Source organism: Musca autumnalis, unplaced genomic scaffold (genome assembly GCF_047663935.1).
Source record: "Musca autumnalis isolate F117 unplaced genomic scaffold, ASM4766393v1 scaffold_3, whole genome shotgun sequence".
Lineage (NCBI taxonomy): Eukaryota > Metazoa > Arthropoda > Insecta > Diptera > Muscidae > Musca > Musca autumnalis.
The window spans coordinates 247,934,145-247,959,081 of NW_027411866.1; the positions used below are offsets into that span (position 1 = coordinate 247,934,145).

Below are 24,937 nucleotides of genomic sequence, written 5' to 3' on the forward strand. Positions count from 1 at the left end.
AAAATTTGGTACACAGTCTTCGTTGTGGCTAAAAAACTTTCCACCTGAAATTAGTCGGTATAGGTCAACGTCTTCATATAGCTCCCATAGAACGGCATCGGCCGATTTTCGGTATTTTGAATGTTTTAGCCTCATTATTCCACCGAAGCGGCTGAAATTTGGTATTTAGTCTTTTTCCGGCTACAAGAATTTCCCTCAGAAATTTGTCGCTATACGTGCATGTTATTGGGGGTACCACATTGGAACGGTATATCCTAATTTTTGGTATATTGAAGGTTTTAGCCTCATTGTAACACGGAAATGGCTGCAAGATGGTACTTTGTCTTCGTTGAGGGTATAAAACTTTCCATCTGAAGTTTGTCGGTATAGGTCCATGTCTTCATATAGCCCCCATAGAACGGTACCTCCCGATTTTCTACATATAGCTCGTTCTCCACCAAAATACCTGATATTTGGTATTAAGTTTTTGATAGAGGTATGAAACATTCCAGCCCTGAAATACTCCTATAGGACCGTACCTTCCGATTTACTTGTTAGTTTGTAGTTCTGACCAATAACATATAATTGCAATTTCGTTCCCCCAGATCATGGCTGAAATTGTTGCATTGTGTTATTATTCCCATGCGGCAGTATATGAAGTTGTGCATGGAAATGGATTGACTGTAGGTTGTTTATACGAAATATCGAATATCTTATTCCATTTCAGAATCGAATAATTTCATTATTATTTAGAATTGATGTGTAACCAAAAGACACTTATCCTTTCTATTGCACCAAATATATATATTTTATTAACCGTTTTTGCTATGTGGCTATAATTCTTAGACATTTTTAATTTACAATATAATACCTAAATCTTTTTTATTTGTCAATTTTGTATTGAAGTTCCTTTATATTATAACTAACTGTTGCAATTAGTGTACAAACCATAAACAAATTTCCAATAAAATATTTAGTAATCTTATAAATAGAAATACTATATCTAAAAATACATAAGTTAAAAAGAACTTTCTTGTTAGCTATAATTTATATGAAAATTTATAAAACTGGAAATAAAATGTTAATTTTGAAAATAAAATGATTATATCACAGTTTATACAGGTGGACACTAAGCACACCTGATTGGGAGGCTTGTTGTCAAAAACATTATTGTGATTTAAAATACAAAGAAACTCAAATCACAATAATATAAAATCTATTATGGTTTTTGTCAAAAGTTGTTAACAGAACTCTGAATGGCCGACCTTCTATAGGCCTTGGATTATATTTAAAATTCATAAATTCAAATCGTTCAACATGTCAAACTAATTGTATGTTTCTCTAATACAATTTGAAACTAAATTCGTTTGAATGTTATTGTGGAAACTTGAAAGTAAAAATGAATTAATTGTTTTTTTTTTAATACGAAAGTTTTCTAGTAATTCGAACGAATATAATTTCGAATCGTCTTGGCCATAAAGTTTTACATAACATTTTACAGTGGTCTTCAGTTGTAATACTGTGTAGTCCTTTTTAATTTAGAACAGATTTGATGTGTCTAATTAGAGTTTCAAATATTTGATTCCATTCGAATCATAATTCGTACGAGTACGATTCATTTCATTAATAGTTTGTTTTTTTTATATTTTTATTTTTTAGTTTATTTTTTATGTGTGTTTTTATTTTATTTATTTTTTTTTGGTTGATCCTAATTTTGTTAATTCTTTTTTCTTCTTGTACACACCTTGATTTCATTCATTATTCTTTTATAGAATTAATCCGCAAGATCAGTCTACCTATGATCCATTTTCCACCCAGAGGTACAACAGATCTTTCCTTGTTCTCAAACCAAACAAAAAAAACGAAAGAATAAGTTTTTTATTAAATATTTTAAGTTATTTTTTCGTTAATTTGCTTTTCTTATTTTTTCTTTGTTGATAATTTACCTTTCTTTGTTGATTTGAGTTTTTTATATGTTGAGTTATGATTCATTTGTTTCCCCTTTTTACCCTGCTTTCCTTTAAAAAATTGTTTTGTTTTTTATTATAAGAAAATAAATAAAAATAATTCTTATATGCTTCTAAAGTAGATTGCTTTCAAATTGAGGCAGGATTTTCGCAATGTTCTTGACATCTAAAATTTATTAAAAAGACATTACCCCATACACTGCTGGTTAATCGCAAAGTTATTACTAAAATCATAACTCTTCGACAATTGAGAAATTATAGTTTCTTAAATTCAAAATTGAATTGATTCCATCGAACTTGCGAAAGTCTGTGCTTCTTTATAAATTTCCTGTTTTTGCTTTTATTTATTTTTGTCAGTTTTATTATTTTATTTGCTTGCTTTTGTTAATTGAATGACACCACACCAGCTGTTCGAAAATGCTTCAATAGGCATTTTACTAACAAAAAATGATGCTTTCTATGCAATTTGTTTTCTTTGTAGTTCTTTGTTTGCCCATATGGAGGGGAATTGCCAATTAGTCTAAAAACACCCACCCACATACAAACCTACATTTGCACCAAATTTTATAAAAATAAATTTCGTAATGTTCTCCTCCAAATATGGTGCACACCAAAAAACGTTTTCTTGTTTATTAAAATACTGTCAACTTTGAACACTGTCGAAATGCTTGCATCGTCGACTGACTGTATTTAGTTCTTGTTTAGTGCTTAGATTTTTTATGTATAATGTTTTTGAAAATGTGTATGGAACTCTGTTTTTGAACATCCAATGCAATCACAATGAACACCTTACACAAAAGGCACAAAATGCTATCATTACGCTTTACTTCCATTTTTTTTTATTAAAGTTATTTTCTGAAAATGATGAGACCTAGGTTATGTTGATCCAGGCAAGATAACACATTTGAAACCAGTTGATGATATTCCGATTTTTAGGCACACTTTACCAAAAAGGTAGTCAAGTTTTAGGAATTTCCAAACCCAAGATTTGGATTTGAATGTATACAAAGATTCGTTCCTCATCATTATGGCTGCGGAGGGTATATACAATTTGTCACGGTTTTAGACCCCACATATTTTAAGACCAAGACACATTTATATAAGGTAGATGCATGAATTACAACAACTAACAACTAAGAAATCCCACGGTGGCGGGTTCTCTGTACCGGATTTACCCGGAACCACACAACATCAGCGTTCCGGACAGCGGCTGCCACCTCAGTGTACAGAGTGTCAGATTACGAAACTTCTTCGTCGTCAGATTATGAAACTCCCCCGCAGTCCCCCCAACAGCAGCCGCACGCGCAACGTTTAACACCATCCCTTGTTGTTCCAATCCCGGAAAATGCATCCTTTTTGCAATTTAATTGCAATGGGCTCCGAGGTAAGATAGATGAAATAGTGGAATTTATGAATCGGAAGAAGGTCAAGGTCGCGGCGGTGCAGGAAACCATGCTGAAAGACCACAGCTCAGTACGTTGTGATGGTTACAACGTAATAAGAAAGGATCGCACCAGATGTGGAGGTGGGGGATTAGCTTTCCTTTTGTACCAGTCTGTTCAATACAGACCTATCTCGCTTGAGCCCGTCTCTAATGACCCGTACATGGAATGTATGAAGGTAGAAGTCAGGTGTGGAAATGGCGAGATAGAGTTGCTGAACATATACATACCGCCGAGAAATAGCTGTATCTCAGATTATAAGCCTGACATTATCCCGCTTTTGGAAGGTCATAATCGTCTGGTCCTGGAGGACTTTAATGCGCATCATGAGATGTGGCATTCGGCCCTCGGAAACGACCAGAGAGGTACAGCGCTGGCTGAGCAGATTAACAGCTCTACATTTTGCACGGTCAATGAGGTCACCCCTACCAGAATTAGAGGAGCGTGTCACAGACATAACCATAGCGTCACCTGGTCTGACAAATGACGTTACCTGGCAACCCGTCATTTTCCCTTGGATCAGACCATCTCCCCATAATTGTCACCATTAGCATACCACCCGATTTCATTACCTCTGAACGCCGCACATTCGTCACTCATAAGAAAGCTGATTGGCCGAGTTTCAGAGAGTTCACCAATCACCACTTCAGATTGTTGGCCAATCCTTATGATGTTCCGGTAGCGGAAAGGACGTTCCGAGACATCATCAATGCCGCTCGTCATATACCTGCTGGTCGAATACCCGAAGTAAAACCAAATTTCCCAGCAGAGGCGACGGGATTAGCAAATGATCGTGATGAGCTTCGTTCAACCAACCCCAATGACCCCAGAGTCAGGGAGCTGACACTGGAAGTTAACAGGCTGGTCGGCGAACATAAGCGGAACAAGTGGTTAAATCATCTGAAGAGTTGCAACATTGGAGCCGGTATAAGTAAATTGTGGGCAACGGTTAAGTCACTTTCGAACCCCGGAAGGAGTGATGACAGGATCTCAGTCACGTCTGGCGACGTTACGTTGACTGACCCGAAGAGGTGTGCAAGTTACTTCAATCGACAGTTTGTCGAGCACACCGAGAGTGACAGGGCGAAGAGAAGAGTGTTACGTAGCATTAGATCTCTTCCTGCCGAGGAGGAACCACCACAGTTTGCAATGGATTATGTTGCCAATGCCATCAGGAACGCTAAATCATCCAAAGTGTTGGTCCCTGACGGAATTTCCATGGCTGGATGAGCCGGGAGTGGAGTATCTCACTAAAGTTCTCAACCTGTCGCCTGCCATCCTTATTGTTCCCGAAGTCTGGAAAATAGGCAGGGTGGTCCCGCGACTGAAGCCAGGCAAGGATGCCAGCAAAAGTGAATCGTACAGGCCGATTTCGCATTTGTTGCCCGTAGCAAAGACCCTTGAAGCCTTAGTCCTCCCCAGTATCAGAAATAGCTATCGTAAGCAGCACAGTACGAAAACAGCGCTGCACGCCATCTCCACACATATTTGTCGAGGACTCAACCAGAGACGGCCGTGCGATAGAACAGTGATGGTGGCGCTTGACTTATCAAAAGCCTTTGATACAGTCAGGCACTCCACGCTGTTTGAGGACATTGAGCAGACAACCCTCCGGCCAAGCTTGAAACTTTGGACAGTCAATTATATGTGTGGATGCCAGTCGTACTTGGAATTCAGGGATAAGAAGTCCAAACCCCGTAGAGTGAAACAGGGAGTTCCCCACGAAGGGGTGATATCTCCGGAACTGTTTAACCTCTACCTTTCCTGTATTCCGCCCCCTCCAGACGGCATTGAGATCGTAACGTATGCGGATAATTGTACGATCCTGGAGCCAGGTACCTACCTTGATGACATCTGTGAGTGAACAACTATTTAACCGATCTTACCACATTTTTCCATTCGAGGAATATACAGATTTCCGCCACAAAATCTACAGCCACTCTGTTCACCACATGGACAGCGCAGTTTGGAAGAGAATTGAATGTCGTGGTCGACGGTAGCAGAATTCCGACCACAAACTGCCCCAAAATTTTAGGGGTCACATTTGACACTACTTTCACGTCGTGCGCGCACGCCACAGCTATCTGCGACAAACTGAAAAGTAGGAACAAGGTCCTCAAGTCCCTAGCCGGCAGCACTTGGGGTGCAGTAAGCTATGCGGCGCCAGTCTGGTCCCCGAGATAATGTGATACGAATCGGAAAAAGATTCAAACTTGCCAGAATGCCGCCCTGAGAACAGCAACAGGGTGCCTCCTCAAATCTTCTGTGGACCATCTACATGAGGAGGCAAAGGTTCTTCCAGTAAAGCAACACAATGAGATGCTTTCGTTGCAGTACCTGCTTGGATGTTACCGTGTGAGCCACCCCAATCACCATCTTGTGGGTAGGCCCGACACATTCAGGCAAATCAGGAAGGATATCCATGCCAGGGACGTACGCAGGATTTCATTTCGGGGGGGGCCCAACTTGACCAAAAATCATGAAATTAAAAAATGTTGTGTAGCGTTACGTAAAGCTATTTTAATGGGTTATGGTCACTTATAAGAATCCATTTTCGTGCATTTGTTTAATTAATCTATTAAACCTTGAGTTAACTTCTTTTTTTTCTGAAAAAATCTTTCTGACAAATGCCCGCCTATAAAGCACTGTTTATACTAAAGCAGTTTACGGTACCCACTAAAGACTCTCTCGGTTAACCAGAGATTTTGACCCATATTCTATTCTACATGTACTTTAAAATGAGCAAAAAAAAAATAGATTTTTCGAGTTTTATATGAAATATTAATACATAGCATATAAATTCAATAGAAAGAATTCATAATATTTAGCATACAATTTTAAATATTTTCAGAGTAGGATATTTAGAATTGAAAATAGAATATAGTCATATAGGTACACGTTATGGTTTATCGCAGAATTTTACAAACACAAAGAATTGCAGTTATCTCTGCTATAGAAAGATTTTCACTATTTCGAAAATTAAGAAAAATTTAACAGTTTTGGAGATATGGTGCGAAATGTATACAAATTATGGAATTTTTAGATATATTATAACATTTGAAGCAATAAATGTACTTTTTCCAGTTCATTATTTCTCCAAATATTTTAGTCTGGCCCAAGGTCTATTTATATGTACAAGGTAGAAGTGACAACCTGCTGTATTCTTACTTTTTTTTGTAAATTTAGTTTTCAAAATGTTAGAGGATTTTCAAAATGTATTTATGTCTTTCCTGAAACATTTTTTGGAACTATTATTCAATATTTATTTTTGACAATTAATTTTCAATAACAACAATGTTGTTTTTGTAAATTTGTTAGTAGTTGTAATTCATGCATATACCTTATATAAATTTGCCTTGGTCTGGTCCTTATCTACAAATTTGCTTCAGAGTTCAGAAGAAGAGATATAGCCCCGAGTTGTTTAAAAAGTCAATATTTAACAATGTTTGGATAATCCGAGCTGGATCTGACTCAACAAAACGCAACTAGGGCTTTTGTATTTTGGGTCTGTACTTTCACAAAATCCTCACTTCAAATTGTTTGCACAAGATTACCTTAAAAATGTTGCACAATGTTGTTTACCGGAGGAGATAGAGTCTGATTCCAGGATTATTTTTACTTTTAATATAATGTTACAAAAGAAGCGTTATAATTTTTGTTCTTCTTAATTGTACGATTATAAGTTTTTGGACTCGATGACAAATACTTTGATGGACTTAGTTCTATATAGTTTTGACAAATAACAATCGATCCTTATTGAACCCCACATAATTATTCGCTAATAATAAGATAATTAATTTTGGAAACGGATCTTATTTTGAGAGACACTCCTCTCGATAGTAACCGCACCCATAAGCTATTTTAGTTGGTTTTTTACGTGTTTTTTTAGCGAATTTATGGTATGATACTTATTGTTGTTAGCTTCATATGAAAACTTCTGTGTTTTTAATAATGTTATTTTATTATGTTTCTTCTTGAAAATTATTGTAGATCACATCCTGAAGATGAAATTCAAGAAATTGCGAAATATTGATAGTAAATAAATAAAATATTTGTAAAATTGACCTCGAGCTTGAATTAATCAAACATTTCGATCACCGTAGTATTTACATTTTTGTCAGGAAGCATGAACTTGTCCACGAAAAATAGGATATCGCTGTAAACAATACTACAAAACGTCCAAAAGATCCTCGAACAGTCTTTACACTGCAGTTATGTTAGACTTGTATGAGGGACCTGAAGATGTTGTCCAAAAAAATTCTCTTGGAACTTGATGTACTTTTGGAAGTAAATTTGCGAGTGGACCTAGGTAGTCCATACTAGGTTCGATTTTAGATTGAATCGGTTAGTCCCTTCGACCATTTTAGTTAACAGTTTTTAACTTTTATGGCAGAGGTACCGATATAACTTCAATTTAATTTGGACAAAACATTACGAGATCCATATCTCGGACCAAATCGGTTGATCCGTTCGAGAGTTATCATGAGTTCCAACCTGCCAGACAAACAAAGATACAGACGGACGGACGGTGGTAAGTACTTCCATCTTGTCTGAAACGAATATCGTACAAACATATGTGGAGTCTAATCTCATTATTTTGATTAGACCTATTTGTTTCGTATCCTAGTGTATATAATCTCGTAACCTTAAAGTCTGAGGCTACAATTATACTTCGGTGATGATAAGGAAAAAAATAAAGTGACGCACAAAAATGCATTTGTCTTCATTATTTTCTCATACTGTTTGGCAGCTAATTTGTCTAAAATATGATAACAAAATTTTGGCGATGTCAGTAAAACAAATTTCTAAATGGCTTTCATGATGTAGTCCACGAAGGACCGACTCTTCATACATTTTATCCAATAGACATTTTTTCATAGACTTCCATTCCCACAATACTCAACTCGTTATTTTTGTTGTTACGGAATGAGTTTTAAGCTTCGAGAGCTATATATAGTTCGAATACGACATAAAGTTGGAGTATATTCATTATGGAATTCGCATTTGATAGTGGAATGATATGACATGAAGAAGTAATTCAGGTTTCATTGGAAGTTTCTCTAAAAACAGCATACAAACAAAAATTTTTCAAATATTTTCTCACAAAACTTGTTAATGATGAACCATTTCTGTTCAGAAACTTAATTTGAAATCTTCATACAAACATTTTTATGAGAAAAAAATATAATAAGTAGTTACAGTAGCTTAACAAATTTTGTTCGACCAAAACATTTCGGGGGGGGCCCGGGCCCCCTGTGCCCCCCCCCTGCGTACGTCCCTGATCCATGCTCTAGAGGGAGAGGTCCAACGTTACAGGATATAACCTCTAGATCAACAAGCATATCAAGCAGGTTTGAATAGCATTCACAGGGACGCAGTTGCCAAGGCCTTAAGCAATTATAGTGTGAATAAAATACTCGGAGTACATCCCCCATCTATCGCAGCTGAAGAACGTCAGCTGCCACGACAAACCACAGTAGTTTTGGCTCAATGACGGGATATTGCAGTCGCCTAAATTCCTATTGAGCCGGAATAGATCGCACCGTGCAAGACATCTGCCCAGTATGCGGCATGGGCCCGCGCGATCCTAAGCACCTATTCAACTGCCCCGCCAAACCTACTCACCTAACTCCAGTAGCCACTTTCCTGGAACTGGAGATAGACCCATAGCCAGATTGAACATACAAACATGGTAATAAAACACTGTCACAACAACAACAACTAACAAATTTACAAAAACCACATTGTTGTTTTTGAAAATTTTATGTCAAAGAAAATATTGAATAATAGGGTCGTTCTTAAAAATTTCTCAGGAAAAAACATAAATACATTTTGAAAATCCTCTAAAATAGAACAAATTTGAATCAAAATGTAAATATAAAGCATTCAGAACTGTCGTGGGTCCTTTTTATTACACGTTTGAAATGAAATATATTTTCAGTCATTGGATAATTGAAGATTTTTTAGAAATATTTTCTTTTTGATCAAGTTCGGAGATGTACAATACAGCTCCACTCCCTTGGTTACCTACCCACAAAATCTCGAAAACTTTTTGATTAAGTGCTGTTTAAGCGCAGTTCGAGAATCGCTTTGAAATTTTTGCCGAAGGTAGTCTTTGTGGTGACGTAGGGGATGGAAGATACCAAGGAACGGTCCTGACCGGCTTTAACATGGCAAAGCCCAGTATTTATCTTGGTCCCTCTTTCATCTCAAGTGGATACTGATCTCCCCGTGGTGTAACCTGGGGAACTGCCTTTAACACCCGTTAAAGGTAGTGAGCTAACATGTGCCGCGCGTTCACCCATAAGAACGTTAAAAACTTGGGTTTGGGCGTCGGGTTAGTAACCCTCCCCTAGAAAAAAACAGCCTACTATGAAAAAACGAAAGAAAAGAAAAACAAATCCCTCAAAAGTTGACGACCTCCGCAAACGTTTTAAGGACCATGATCTGCGAATCTGCACCTGAAATGTTCGCACTCTTTATAGAGAAGGTGCAGTTTACGCATTGGCAGAAGTACTTGAAAAGTACAAGGTCGACATTACTGCCGTACAGGAAATACGATGGAACGGGAAAGGCGTCACAACAACACCTAAAGGTGACGGCACTGTATTATGGCTGTCATGACATAAAGCATGCGTTTGGTCGCGGATTTGTAGTTGGTCGGAGGTTAAAACATCTGGTCTCCAGCTTCACCTCAGTGAATGAAAGACTCGCTGCAATTCGATTAAAAGCAAAATTCTTCAACATCAGCTTTATCTGCGCTCATGCTCCTACTGAAGACAAGGACGAACAGACCAAAGATATATTTTATGAACGCTTATATGAAACTTATGACCGTTGCCCTGCCAATGACATTAAAATTATACTAGGCGATTTTAATGCCAAAATTGGAAAAGAGAATATCTTTGGCCCAACAGTCGGGAAATTCAGTCTCCACAGCGAAACATCTGACAATGGTATGAGGCTGATAGACTTTGCAGCTGCAAGAAACATGGTAGTTAGCAGTACCAGATTTAAGCATCTCGATATTCATAAGGCACCTGGCTATAGCCAGATCAAAGAACAAAAAATCAAATTGATCACGTTGTGATAGATGGAAGACATGCATCAAGCGTGTTGGATGTACGATCGTTCCGAGGTGCAAACATTGATTCGGACCACTACCTTGTTGCAGCAACGCTTAATCGTAGCAAACAAAGTGCGAAGAGACACAACACGGAAGTTGGACATCGGTAAGCTGCAATCACAACAGATAGCCACAGCATATTCCACTCAACTGGCCCAACTGCTTAATCAAAGCACTCCTCGTCCCGATAACATATCAGGACAATGGGAAAACATTGCCCACTCCATGCAAACAACCACAAAATCAGTACTTGGATACCAGAGACCTCCACCAAGAAATCCATGGTATGACCAGCAGTGTCGTGCTGCTACCAAAGAGAAAAATGCAGCATATAGGGCTACTTTACAATCCGTAGCAACGCGTAGCGCACGAGAGAGGTATCGGGAGAAAAGCAGAGAGGAGAAACGTCTTTTCCGCAGGAAAAAGAGAGAGATGGAAATGCGGGAGTGTGAACAAATCGAGATGTACAGAAGACAGAATGAAGTCCGAAAATTCTACCAAAGAGTGAAAAATCAAACTGATGGCCTTGGAACTGGCACATCCTCCTGTAGAGACCAGCAAGGTAATCTGGTAACTGATACAGATAGTGTGCTAAGGATATGGAAAGAGCATTATTCCAAACTGTTGGTATCCAATAGTAGCGAAGTCGACGAAGATACCACAGATCCAATCCCAGAAGATGGTATTTAATGTATACCACCCGGCCAAGATGAGGTAAAGACAGCAATAAACCGGCTGAAGAATAATAAGGCAGTAGGAGCTGATGGCCTACCAGCCGAGCAGTTTAAAACCTGAGGCGATACGCTGATAAGGTGTATGCATCAGCTAGTTAGCTCCATCTTGCAGGAAGAACGCGTACCCGACGATTGGAACCTGAGCATCCTGTGTCCCGTCCATAAGAAAGGAGATAAGACTTTATGCTCCAACTATAGGGGCATAAGTCTTCTCCCTATCGCCTACAAAATAGTGTCAGGGATATTGTGCGAACGACTAAAGCCCATGGTCAACGAAATAATTGGACCATACCAATGTGGTTTAGACCTGGCAAGTCCACTATTGACCAGATATTTACCCTGCGGCAAATCCTGGAGAAGACCCAAGAGATGCAGATCGACACCTACCACCTTTTTGTCGATTTTAAAGCAGCCTTCGACAGCCCGCTACGTTCAAAGATATTCCAAGCAATGTCTGAATTTGGTATCCCCGCGAAGCTCATTCGGCTTTGTAAAATGACTCTAACTGACACAAGATATTCAGTTAAAATAGGAAAGAACCTCTCCGAAGAGTTTTATACCAAAAGAGGTTTCAGGCAAGGAGACAGCCTTTCATGTGATCTTTTCAACATTCTTCTAGAAAAGGTTATACGAGAGGCAAACTTCAAAAGAAGTGGCACAATCTACACCAATAGCCACATGTTACTTGCGTATGCTGATGATATAGGTCTGGCGGTAAACGGCGAGAAGATTAAGCAGATGGTGTCGACGCGCAATGCGTCCATTGCGATCGGACCAACTGTTAAAGTTGGTTCCTATAATTTTGAGGTAGTAAAAGACTTCGTCTACCTCGGCACCGCCGTAAACACAACAAACGACATCAGTTGTGAAATAAAAAGAAGAATTGTATTGGTCAACAGCTGCTACTTTGGCTTAAGTAAGCAGTTGAAAAACAAAGCCACATCTCGTCAAACAAAAATAACGCTTTACAAAACACTGATATTACCCGTGCTGATGTATGGTTCCGAAGCTTGGGTACTTGCGCAAGCAGATACGGCAGGGCTTGGTGTGTTTGAGAGAAAAATTCTTCGAAAGATCTACGGACCAATCTGCGTTGACGGTGAATATCGACGTCGCATGAATCACGAGCTGTATCTGCTTTACAACGACATAAATATAGTTAAACGTATCAAGATGAAGCGATTGCCTTGGCTAGGCCATATTATAAGAATGAGCGAAGATGAACCCGCTAAAAAGGCGTATAAATACGGACCGCTTGGCGGTGCACGCAGAATTGGCAGGCCAAGGAATAGATGGCGCAAACAACTGGATGAAGAGATGACAAGGCGCGGTATTCCAAAAAGCGAAGCACTAAACTAGGGATACGCAGTGAAATGCAATAATCGGTTTTTCGATTATACGGTTTTCGTGAAAAACTTAAAACTCGATTTTCGGTTAGTCGATTATGTGAGAGTGTACTAAAAGTCGAGTTTCGATTATTCGTTAACCGCGGAAAACCGATCATAATCGAATATAATCGACCATTTTCGTTGATGCAATCTGTGATGTACATATGTACAAAAAAGTACCGTCCATTGCGCGGTTTTAGCACACCCAATAGTCAACTACGACTAATAGTCGTCCACGATTAATAGTCGACTACGAATAAAAATAGACTACGACTAATGGTCGACTACGAATAATAGTTGACTCCGACCTTCGAAAGTCGATTAAGAATAATCGGTTATACGGTTTTCGCACAGTCAATAGTCGACTACGATTATTAGAGATTTTACGGCTAATAACCGATTAATCGATTAACCGAAATCGGTTTTACGTATCCCTACACTAAACAGAGAGAATTTAAGTTCTTTTCTTAGTTCGGTCTATGGAACAAATGTTCTGTAATGGGCCAGCTAAGTAAGTCAGTAAGTTTTTGTGGTCCTGATTACAACGATATAATTTATTTCGGGGGCAAAACCATGGCTCGAATACTCTAAAACAAGCTCTAAATGAAGATAAGTGTTTTGTGGGTACGATAACTATACAAAGGAATAACTGGCCCAACAAAACTTCAAATTTTTCACTTAAGTGCAGTTCAAGGTCTGTCCGACGATTCTTGTAAAACTTTTGCCCAAGGTATTCCGCCTGATCCTGATTACAACAACATCACTTGTTCATGGCAACTCAAATGGCTGGTGGGTAACTATCGAACGTGACGTTGGTCCAACATTTGCATATTGCAATATTTTTTTTCAAACTCCATCCAAGTTCGAAGATGGTCTATATCGGACAACTGATTCGGGATACCTCCCTTACAAGTGTTAAATTTTGATTATATGTAGTTTAAGCGCTCTTCGAGCATATTTTAGATTTGTTAGTACTTGGTGGTCCTGATTACAATCATATAATGTTGTTGCCTAGTCCATACCCCCAGAGTGAATGAACCGAAAGCTCCAAGAATCCGCCGGAAAATAACCGGTGAGCTGGTCCGAGCCCGGCCAAAGAGTAATTCCGGACCATGGATTTGCTCAGTCTCATCTAAGATAGGTCAGTGTCGGTTATATGCAAAGGTTGCCCCGAATAGGTACATTTCCGGAATTGTTCAGGCTTGAGCTTCGTGAGGGAGCTTCGTGCTGCGCCAACTGTACCCCCAGACTGAGTCATTAACACCGAGTATTGCTATTCCAGTTCCTGATAACATTCGTGGGATGATCAAGGGTAGATTTTATGAGTTGGAGAAGGATAATGGCCGTGGTGATTAAAGAAACGAAGCTTCACAAAACCTGCAGTCTTGGAAGTTGTAATGGTGGACTTGTAGTCACAGTACAGTGTCCAGTACAGACGTATCTCGCTTGGGCTTGAGTCTAGTGACCCATAATTAGAGTCTATGAGGGTAGCGGTGAAGTGTGGAACTGTCCATACACATATAAGAGCTGAAGGCTCCCATAGTTCGCCTGACATATCCAGCGTGTCATCTGGTCTGACAATCGACGTGACTTGGCAATCCACAATTTCTCTTGTGTTGGACCATCACCCTCACCCCCCGACTTCATAACCTCTGAACGCAGCACTTTCCTGAACATGGGCAATAAGAGAATTCATCAACCAATCCCTTTGATGGTCGGATGGCGGAATTTCAATGGTGATGCTACAGCAGCTGGATGAACATGGAGTCGAGTATCCGAGCAAAGTTCTCAATTTATCGTTAGCCAGGCCGATCTCACTTTAGGCTCCAGTAACGAAGTTTCTTAAGACTCCTTTCCAACAAAAACACGGGTTCTGGAAACATTATAGTACCACAACAGCCCTGCGCGCGATTTTCAAACATATTAGCCGAAGTCTCAACCAACCTTGGACCAAACTAAAACCCTTTTTATGGTCAGTCATGATAAGCTGTTCGAGGATGTCGAAAGTGCTACACTTCGACCTTACTTGAACCGATGGGTCATCAGGGATATGTGTGGACGCTAGCGGTTTGTGGAATTCAGAAATAAGAAGTCTAAGGCCCGGTGATATCTCCGGAACTGTTTAACCCCTAACTTTCAGAAATTCTACATCCTCCAGACGAAATAGAGAAAGTAATGTATGCGGATGATTTTACCTTCTTGGCGTTGGATCCTATCGACGATGACATACATATCGTCACCTGAAATGCCCAAAGACGTAACCCTAAAAGTGTTACGTTGAGGGTTACGTCTTTGGGTATTTCAGGTGACGATATGTATGTGATAGGTTAAATATTTACATAGCTGAGGAATATGAAAATATCCGCCGCTAAATTTACTGTCACACTGTTTACTACTTAGACGGCTGAAATGAGGTCGTTGGCGTCTTCATTCCAACCACAAACTATCCCAAAATATTGGCTTTAGGTCGTTCGAGCAAGCCACAGCTATTTGCGACAAGATAAGAAGTAGGAACAAGGTCATTAAATTGCTGACCGGCAGTACTTGGGTTGCAGACAAAGTAACGTCGTTGACCTTTTATAAAGCAATATTCAAACCTGCCAGAATGCCGTCCTGAGAACTGTAACATGGTGCCTCCTCATGACACCAGTAGACCATCATCATGAGGACATGAAAAATTTAACGTCGCATTAACACAACAAGATGTTGTCCCTACTACAATCTTGTTGGGTGGCTTTTCCCAACCCGGCACGTCAAGAGATTTCTTCATGATCTAGAGAAAGAGAGAGAGAGAGAGTTCCAAAGGTACAATTAAAATCCGAACGATACAGCTAAGCTGTCGGCACCTTCACTTTTTCAACGATGCCGAAAATACCACTCAGAGTAATCGAGGCGACAACTTCTCTAAAAGTGATGTTTAAAGACCAATTGTCGAAGCAATTTTCCAACTGCGGTTCAGACACCTCCAACACATGGTTTTTAAACGCTTTTGATAAAGTTTAAGAAAACCTCTCGGATCGTCATGATTTTCTTCCAGGAAGTTGTACTCGTGACCCCTTTTACGACGGTAAAAGGAAGGAGGGACGTTTGCAAATTTTTACCGAAAGTACTTTTCGTGACCCTGTTTACAGCGATATAATGTTTTTCGTGGACCAGTCAATGCTTCCTGACATAATAATCCAAAAGCTATAAAAAATCCAGTATGATAGTGCCTGATGGCACGATAACTAGAGCCCTGTTCGAGACATGTTTATTCAGATAGTTCCCGTAGTAATGTATTGGAAAAAGCAAAATACACTACCTTTGCTTCTTTTCATTATGTCAAAAGCTGAGGGTATATCTCTATCGGCAAATCCGATTCATACTATTTTACTTGTAAGCTACATTTTCAGACCGAATCAGTTATAATTTGGCACTCAAATTTTGAAGTTGGCAGAAAACATCTCAACCAAAAATTTTGAACAAAACAAAAAAAAAAAACATTGTTCCACAACATCCCATACGGGACAAGGGAGACTTCTCTCATATCAATGAGTGCACCCCGATTCATATTTAGCTCAATGATATGGGACCTACTGTTTATCGCCGAGTCCGAACGGCGTGTCTTAAGACACCACTTGTGGAGAAGTTTTTCAAGGCTGAAATACTCAGGAAATGTCGCCAGCATTACTGAGGGGTATTTTGCCACCGTCGAAAAATGTTTGATGTTGCTTGGCCGGGGAATCGAACCCCCGACCTTCTGCGTGCAAGGCGGGCATGCATACCATTGCACCACGGTGGCACCCAAAAAAAGTAAAAAAAAAAAATTGAACATATGTTCATGTTTTGACATAGCCCCGATTCCAGGTATTTTCAAGTTTTTATCTGACTAAGTTATCTAAAAACTTCTCCACCTAAAATTGTGGGCATTGGTACTTTCGTAAGACAAGAAAACTAATTCGACCAGACCAAAGTTAAAGTTTTTTTACTTGTTTCAAATGTTCTTTGCACAATTTGACACGAGCCTTTTATGCGCGATTCTCGGGGATCCAACGAGAACAAACCTTTGTTTATGCAATATGGAATGTATGCTGGTAGAAAAATTCCAAGGAAATGAATGTTTAAGCATAAAGTCCAGTGCCCCCGTTTATGTAGTTTAGATTTTTCGAAAATATTTGTTTTCTGTTGTCGCAACTTGGACCAGAGGCTGCCTTAATGATTTGAACTTATAGTTAATTTCATCTACTGTCTAAAACATTTACCTATTCTTTTCTGCCGATAGTTACGTAGTTTAGAGTTTTCAATTATTAACTGAAAATGTCCGAATACGAGATCGATTCCAGCTATTACCATGCAGACATATAACTGTACATAAATTTATACACTCAGATCACGAATGCGCTATACATACGTTTGCATTCCAAATATTGCGGAATTGACAAACCCAGAAAAATATCAACACACAACAACAACAATGCCTTCAAATCAATTGCAGTGAAACATGGTTATAATGAATAACTTTGGTTGGCCAAATTGATTTTTAAGAATTGATCTAAAAATAAACAAGTCCATATAACCGTGTTCAACTGCCATCATCATGTGTGTGAGTTAATTCGTTTGTTTGTTACATTGTTACTTAAATAATTTATCCATTGTTAATTATTCCGAGATTGTTTTAATTTTTGTTACTTCTTTTAAGTTAAATAATTCCATGTCTGTTTTTCGCCCGTTCGTCTATTGAGTAATGTTAAAAATAATTTTTGAAACAATTTTTTATTCATTTCATCCGATTTGTTTTCACATGCGTCCATTAAAAAAAACAACTTTTGAAAAATTCAACAACAACAACAAAACTGCACTTTTTTTGATTGCACCCGAAATCAAAACATCCACAATCACAACACCTGACATCATATTTTTTGCGACATATCGTATCGTAACTACACATTTGCGGCAAAAAAATACTCACCTGCGTACGTAGATCATCCCATTCACCCACCAACGGAAACCAGCGATCCCTGGGATATTGAATTTCCACCGGACAAGAATTACAGCATTCGTGCCATGGATGGTGTTTACAATGTGTTTTTGAATGAGGTAAGTGATTCGATGCAAGACGTATTCCTGCAAAGGAATCCCTTTTTATGACCACTTTTAATGATTTTCGTTTTCTCCTTAGGATTCCCAAGAGCCCATGATACAAAATTATCCCAAACTTAAGGATTTCTGCAATGACATGCAAATCATGTGCAACATGATTGCCGATGGACCCTTGTAAGTTGTTTGTAACTTCAAATTCCATTCAATATTTTTGTTAAATATTTCCATATTCTCTTCAGGAAATCATTTTGCTATCGCCGTTTATGTTACTTGTCCTCCAAGTTCCAGTTGCATGTTTTACTTAATGAACTGAGAGAACTGGCTTCTCAAAAGGCCGTGCCACATCGCGACTTCTACAACATTAGGTTAGGAGGATCATAAAATATTCTTAAACAATTGTTTCTAAATGCCTTATTTTATTTCCTTTATAGAAAAGTGGATACCCACATCCATGCCGCCTCCTGCATGAATCAAAAACACCTATTGCGTTTCATTAAAAAGACTTTGAAAAAGAATTCCAACGAAGTGGTAACTGTTACCAAGGGCCAGCCAATGACCTTGGCCCAAGTATTTCAATCAATGAATTTAACAACCTATGACCTCACTGTGGATATGTTGGATGTCCACGCAGATCGTAATACCTTCCATCGTTTTGATAAATTCAATGCCAAATATAATCCAATTGGTGAGTCGCGTTTACGTGAGGTATTTTTGAAAACCGATAACTATTCGAATGGCAAATATTTTGCGCAAATTATAAAGGTAAGGAGACAACTCCATATACACAAAGATGATCATAACTCTACACATTTCTTTAACATTTACAGGAAGTGGCATTCGATTTGGAAGAATCCAAGTACCAAAATGCAGAATTACGTCTGTCCATCTATGGTAAATCTCGTGATGAGTGGAAGAAATTGGCCAAATGGGCCATAGATTATAATGTCTATTCGACAAATATTCGTTGGCTCATACAAATACCACGTCTTTAGTAAGTGATTTCAATTTCCAAGTTGGAAACGTAACCTCTAATTTTGTTTTTTGTTCACCGTTTTTACAGTGACATCTTTAAATCCAACAAATTGATGACCTCGTTCCAGGATATTTTGGATAACATATTTTTACCATTGTTTGAGGCCACAGCTCAACCCAGCAAACATCCCGAGTTACATCGTTTCTTGCGTTATGTCATTGGTTTCGATTCGGTAGATGATGAATCTAAGCCCGAAAATCCATTGTTTGATGGTGATATAACCACACCACCCAAGTGGACAGATGATGAAAATCCTCCCTATGCCTATTATATTTATTATATGTATGCCAATATGGCGGTGTTGAATCAGTTTAGAAAGTAAGTAGAGCAACAAAAACTTTCCTTAAACATATCCACCTTTAAGGCCTTAAAATGTCCTCAAACTAATTATCTAAAAAAATCACCTTTGAGGCCTAAACTGTCCCCAAACAAATTTCTTTAAAAATTCACGTTTAAGGCCTCAAACAAGTTTCTTTAAAAAATCCACGTTTAAGGCCTTAACTGTCCTCAAACAAATTTCTTTAAAAAATCCACGTTTAAGGCCTTAACTGTCCTCAAACAAATTTCTTTAAAAAATCCACGTTTAAGGCCTTAACTGTCCTCAAACAAATTTCTTTAAAAAATCCACGTTTAAAGCCTTAACTGTCCTCAAACAAATTTCTTTAAAAAATCCACGTTTAAGGCCTTAATTGTCCTCAAACAAATTTCGTTAAAAAATCCACGTTTAAGGCCTTAACTGTTCTCAAACAAATTTCTTTAAAAAATCCACGTTTAAGGCCTTAACTGTCCTCAAACAAATTTCTTTAAAAAATCCACGTTTAAGGCCTTAACTGTTCTCAAACAAATTTCTTTAAAAAATCCACGTTTAAGGCCTTAACTGTCCTCAAACAAATTTCTTTAAAAAATCCACGTTTAAGGCCTTAACTGTCCTCAAACAAATTTCTTTAAAAAATCCACGTTTAAGGCCTTAACTGTCCTCAAACAAATTTCTTTAAAAAATCCACGTTTAGTGCACTTGAATGTCCTGCAAATTTTTTCTTTAAAAAAATCCACGTTTATGGTCTTAAAGTGCTCTACAAATTTTGGTAAATTGAATGTTGAATATATTTGTTTTTTTTTTCTTTTCCAGGGAACGTGGCTTAAACACCTTCGTTTTACGTCCCCATTGTGGCGAAGCTGGCCCGGTACAACATCTGGTCTGCGGCTATCTAATGGCTGAGAACATTTCCCATGGCCTGTTGTTGCGTAAAGTACCTGTTCTTCAGTATTTATATTATTTATCTCAAATTGGCATTGCCATGTCTCCGCTATCGAATAATTCACTTTTCCTCAACTATCATCGTAATCCATTGCCGGAGTATTTGGCACGTGGTCTCATTGTGTCGCTGTCAACTGATGATCCCCTACAATTCCATTTCACCAAAGAACCTTTAATGGAAGAGTACAGTATTGCAGCTCAGGTGTGGAAATTGAGCTCATGCGATATGTGTGAATTGGCACGCAACAGTGTACTGATGAGTGGATTTCCGCATATGGTAAGAATTGGCATTTCTTTCCTAACATCACCATGTAACCTCACCCCTCTTCTTTTCCTTCTTACAGATGAAACAACATTGGTTGGGTCCCAACTACACGCGAGAAGGTGTGGCTGGCAATGATATAACACGCACCAATGTACCCGATATACGTGTTGCCTACCGTTCGGAAACTTTACTCGATGAACTGTCGAATATATTTAAGGTTCATCAACATCCCCATATGGAGGAAAGTCCCTAAATATCGGACAAACACACACCAGAGATTTATACTATGAAGAACCAACCATTCAACAATCTATTAACCAATCACCCAACCAACCAACCAACCAACCAAACAAAATTCATAGCATAAACTGGCGCCGCCTCTGAATGAATGTTTGTTGTGTTTCGAATGTGCGAATTTATTTATGTAGCTTTTTTGTATATAAAACAGAAATATATAGAACCGTATAATATCGCCGTCACCCCAGCTATATTGAGGGTATTATACAGACATATATTCTCTATAAATAACAAGAAGAAGAAGATTGGGCATTGACTGCTGCTGGAACCATATGCATATTTACTTAAATCCACACATCTTCTAAATTAAAAATAAACAAATTAATAATAATCATCATGTTCAATTTCTTTATATTTTGTATTCTCGTTTCTAATTGTTTTGTTAAGCCAATAACAATAAAAAACAACAAAATTATATATTAACAAATAAACAAACAATGGGGTTCTAAATAAATATTAAAGGAGGACCACATAGTAAGTATGTATTATAAATTATATTTATTAAATATTGACATTTTTAACATAATCACTGAAAGAAGAGAAAAACGCGCTGATATTTAGATCCTTAAACTGTACTCTTTCCAAACGTTGCGTGGCGAAAGTTGTAGTATATACAACAACAACTAGACGGAAAAAAACTGGATAACGGAAGAAATATGAGCACTTCGCAAAGAACGAAGTAAATTTAAGAACATTAACTACGCAAAAATTGGGAATTGAATGAAGAAATAAAACTGCAACTTTCAAAAGTGCACAACGAAACAAGGAATACCAGGACGATTAAAAAAAATAAAGGAGCATCCGGTATATATACAAGAGGAATGTGGGGATAAAAAAACGATGGCAAAAATATACATATTTTAAAATTTTTACAGACGAACAAAACAACACTCATCCAAATCAGGTTTCCAGGAAGACTAATCAATGAATAGGATTTAGAATAAATAATAAAATCAATTAAAAGACATCGGAAATACCAACAGAAAGAAACAATAAACAACTATTATTGAGGTGTTTAATCAAATTTACATTACAGGACAATATCCTCAAGATGGGCTTTTAAATCTATACTTAAGATAAATAACGCAAAGACAGTCACCGCACGGGCTAATTAGTTTAAAGAGCCATTCCTTTAAAATAATTTTTTAATTATACACAAAATAATATAACCATAATATGAAGTAGAATTCTTTCAAACTACACCTATCGCAACAATAATATGAAATGAACAGCTAAGTCTTTCACATCTGGAACCCCAATGCGTATGATTGTTTTTAATTAGAAAGATTATAATAACAATCATACGCACTCGATTACCTATGTAAGTCCCAATTTACATTAGGCGAGTTTACTTGCGGCAATTGTCAGTTTGATGGAAAGAGAGGTGAGGTATATGGTAACTCTTTGCCTCTCAACACCCTATATCACCCACAAACTGACAATTGCCGCAAGTAAACTCGCCCAATGTAAATTGGGACTTAAGAAACTTAAAATATTTATGATAGCATGGGGCGCCTTCCCTAACATTTTTTTGTAAGTGCTATACTTTCAACACCGTTCATGTTTTTACAGTGTTTTATTTTGAATTTAATTTTTTATAAATTTTGTGTGGATGTATACTATAAATGTTAAAGATAGCATTATTAGCTGTGTTCCAGAACCTGCAAAATAGTACTATTTAGTACTGGTTTTACAATTTTTTGATAAAAATGCGTTCCTGTACTACAAAAACTGGCAAAATTTGCTGTTCTCTTTAAACAAAAATAGCTCCAAATGGCTTTCTCTTCTACTATTTTCTACTACACAAATTTGGTTGTGTAAAAATTGGAAATTTGTCAAAAGGAATATTTGACATTTTTTGAAAGAAATAAAAAGTCTGAACCAAAACATCAATAAAAATAATTTGAAAGCAAATTAAATTGAAATTATGCAGCCAACATTAAATTAATTCATCTCGCTGGTAACTGCTGAATCGTTAAATGAAAATACGTGGTATTGAAATATAAAATGTCATCAAATCTCATACTTTTTTTAAAATTTCAATCTTACAGATCGACTACTGCAATGGCCAATGCATGAATGGCATCGCAAGTTGGTACAGGGAGTTATCAAATTTCGCAGATGGAATCATCTTCTGTACAGGTTTACGCCACAACAACTTGATTTGCATTGTTCAAGACCTTCAAAATTTAACTTCTGATAAAAGAATATCCTCGGTGGAACAAATGCTTGGCATACGAAATCCCAAAAGTTGTTTTCCCCAAAAGCCATATGTTACCTTCCTTCAACACCACAGAATGGAAAGGATAAGACTAGCTGATCCTATTTTATTTGCTTGATATACATACATAGGTCAGTCGATATTATTGTGGACCAAAAACATAATGAAGTGATTAAATAAGTACCCGAACAATAAATCTTTTAAGGAATTATTATCATGTTTTTTATTTTCCACATAATATGTAGATATGTACACGCAGAGAAAAAAATATGATTGATCCAACAATATTCGAAGAGCAAAATATGTATTGTAAAGATATTGTTAAATTCCAAATGTAGTATAGTGATTCCAACAATTGGGTTTTGTTAAATCCAAAAATTGTTTTTGTCAACTGGACAAAAGTTCTCTCTTTTCTTCGACAGTTTTTTCTCTTCTCTCGCTATTCGATGCCGTGTTGAAAAAAACAATTATGGTGAGTTTTGTTTGTATGACATGATGCCTTTATCTTTGTTTTTGTGTGTATGTATACCAACAAGGAGACTCTTGTTTTTATTTGTTTCTGTTTTGTTTCATTCTTCTATCTTCATTGTGCTTTCAGGTTTGGTGTTATACCGGAGTTTGTTATGGTGTTTAATTATTCCTTATGTTGTGGTGGGTGCTTGTGGCTTTTTGTTTGTCTTTGTTGTCAGCCAATGCAGCAAACCATGTATTGTGTTCATCAATGATTGCAATATTATACGCGACATTTATATCCAAGTTATGCGAAAAGTGTATATGAGAAGTATATAAACTCAAATCAAAAATTCCTGGGCTGGTTTTCTGTGTTGACAATACTTTTTATAAACAAAATTAGATTATGATAGTTCCTACAATCGGTATTGTTAACGATTTTTACAATATTGCGGAAATTCGAAAGTTGTTTTTGTTTTCTATTTTTGGAACAAAAGATGTTATTTTTTCGATTTGGATTACAATGTTTGAACAAAACAAATACATTTTTGGAACCAAAACAGATATTTTTGTTCCAACAAAAGCGAAAAATATTTTTTCTCTGCGTGTACATACATATGTATATTGATTAGCCTACGCCAAATTGGTCGAAGGGGATGATGTTGCGTTTGATGCATTTGCATCAAAGTTCAATGACAAGAAGTCACTCATGGGCCATTTTAGAAGTTAAACTAAATTTTGACAAAATATTTGGAGATCCAAAGTTTGGACCAAATTGGTTGCCCCATTCAAGTAATATCGTCCTAGCATTTTAGTGACATTACTTAAATATTGGGGAGAAGTACCGAAAGTTGTGGACCGGTATTGGTCATGAAACTAAGTTTGGATATAATATGACGAAGACGAAATGTTGGACCAAATCGGTTGAACAGTTCGAGAGTTATCGTGTTCTCCGACCGCCACATATGGTGACATAGGGGTTTTTTACACCTTTCGGACTGTTTTCCCAAAAAATATGGACTTGCCCCTGAAAAACTTTTATCGTCGTAAAGTGATTCGAGAGCAGGTGTCATAGGGGGTTTTTTGCACCTTTGAGGCTGTTTTCTCAGGAAGTATGGACTTGCCCCTTATGAAACTTGTACCGTCGTATGGAGGGCAGCGAATACAAGTTGCTACAACAAAAATCAAAGCGATTCGAGAGCAGGTCCTAAACTGAATTTTTCCGAAATTTTGTGTGGGAGGTAACCGAAGGAGTGGACCGATTGAGTCCATATTTAAACTTCATCTATGTCTGGTAGAACTTTCACGATGTACAAAGTGTGGGCCAAATCGGTTACTCCCTTTAAGAGTTATCGTGCGCACAAATTTTCCGAACATTTTCGAACTTTTGTGGGGAGGTACCTGAAGAAGTGGATATAACCCATCTTCGAACTTAAACTAATGGGTCGATTCCGTATTGCGAGGCGAGTCATGTCGCGTCGTCTATCGTCTCTGTGACGAAATTTAAGAAATGCACTACGTAAAGCGATAGAAAATAATCGTCTATAACAAGTTATCGGTGATGTAGCGGAGCGTTTTTTGTTTTGATTTCAATAAATTAGAAAACAATATCAGAACAAGCTGTACACAAAAGTTATAGTTTTCTAAAATGATAAGCTCAGTGGAACTATTTTTTGATGATAGTGAAGAAGACGACAC

General features: G+C 37.7%; 1 protein-coding gene across 50 annotated transcripts in view; it reads left to right on the top strand.

The window, feature by feature from the left end:
* Positions 1-21,003, top strand: part of AMPdeam (AMP deaminase) — an 87,062-nt gene extending 66,059 nt beyond the window's left edge. For 29 of the 50 annotated variants that reach the window (XM_073977699.1, XM_073977691.1, XM_073977693.1 and 26 more), the window contains 9 exons: positions 1,752-1,799; positions 17,597-17,712; positions 17,795-17,889; positions 17,955-18,080; positions 18,147-18,477; positions 18,543-18,706; positions 18,776-19,066; positions 19,878-20,283; positions 20,351-21,003. In XM_073977699.1, the coding sequence (XP_073833800.1) occupies positions 1,752-1,799; positions 17,597-17,712; positions 17,795-17,889; positions 17,955-18,080; positions 18,147-18,477; positions 18,543-18,706; positions 18,776-19,066; positions 19,878-20,283; positions 20,351-20,524 (1,751 nt within the window). In that variant the 3' untranslated portion in view covers positions 20,525-21,003. The remainder of the gene's footprint in view (positions 1-1,751; positions 1,800-17,596; positions 17,713-17,794; positions 17,890-17,954; positions 18,081-18,146; positions 18,478-18,542; positions 18,707-18,775; positions 19,067-19,877; positions 20,284-20,350) is intronic. The other 21 variants (XM_073977709.1, XM_073977710.1, XM_073977715.1 and 18 more) reach the window with 1 other exon arrangement.
* Positions 21,004-24,937: the final 3,934 nt, after the last annotated feature.